Source organism: Pygoscelis adeliae, unplaced genomic scaffold (assembly GCF_000699105.1).
Source record: "Pygoscelis adeliae isolate BGI_AS28 unplaced genomic scaffold, ASM69910v1 Scaffold835, whole genome shotgun sequence".
Classification (NCBI taxonomy): domain Eukaryota; kingdom Metazoa; phylum Chordata; class Aves; order Sphenisciformes; family Spheniscidae; genus Pygoscelis; species Pygoscelis adeliae.
Window position 1 is genome coordinate 40791 of NW_008824819.1, and position 779 is coordinate 41569.

Genomic DNA, 779 nt, shown 5'->3' on the forward strand with positions numbered 1-779 from the left:
GAGCCGGAGACGCGGTTCGGGAGAGCCCATCACCAGCAGCAGGGCTGCTACCGGACACTGCAAGAAGAGCCAGCAGCGCGGCACAACGGGCTGCCCCTCTCCCACCGCGTCTGGGATCTGCCCTTTGCCGGCTTCGGGGCGAGGGTGCCGAGCCCCGTTCCCCATCCGCCGTGCCGGCCCCAAGGCGGGTAAACCCCTCTCTGGCCGCCGGCTCTGCCCCAACGCCTGGCACGCTGCTGCCTGCGCCACGGCGGGCTCTCCATCTCTTACTTGCTACAGTCTCCTCCTTCTTTGGGGAGGGCTCCCGCAACGGCAGCGGCAACGGGGGCGGCTGGTGCCAGCGGCACAAGTACATTTCCGTGGTTGAGAGATAGGGCAGGTCGTCTGTCTCGCTGCTGAAGAAGCCCTTCTCCTTGGGGTGGGCGCCGGGGCCCTTCGGCGGGGCCGAGGCTCGGAGCGGGGTCTCCAGGAGCGACCTGGGTTTTTCTGGAGTCTCTTGGCTCCGCAGTTCTCGTTTACAAACAGTTTCGGACAAGGAGCCGCCCGATTCCTCCTTCCCCGGGGAGTGCTTCGGAGTTTTACTCTTCACTTTCGAGAACTCGGACACCAGTTTTTTAACAGGCGTCTTCCTCTCCGCGCTCCCAAACGTCGGCTTCCTGCGGGAGGAAGAGGAGCTGAGCTGGGTGCGCGGAACCTTGCCCCACACCGGGGCCTACCGGCACCCCCAAACCAGGGCTGCTGTGCCAGAGGCGGTCCAAGGCAGGTTTCCCGACGTGAAT

At 65.5% G+C, this 779-nt stretch overlaps 1 protein-coding gene across 1 annotated transcript in view; it reads right to left on the reverse strand.

Annotated features, from left to right (window-relative positions):
* MSL1 (male-specific lethal 1 homolog (Drosophila)) overlaps positions 1–779 on the reverse strand; it is a 2346-nt gene that overhangs the window by 850 nt on the left and 717 nt on the right. Inside the window, exon 2 of the mRNA XM_009324270.1 lies at positions 224–712. Coding sequence (XP_009322545.1) covers positions 224–712 — 489 coding nt within the window. The remainder of the gene's footprint in view (positions 1–223; positions 713–779) is intronic.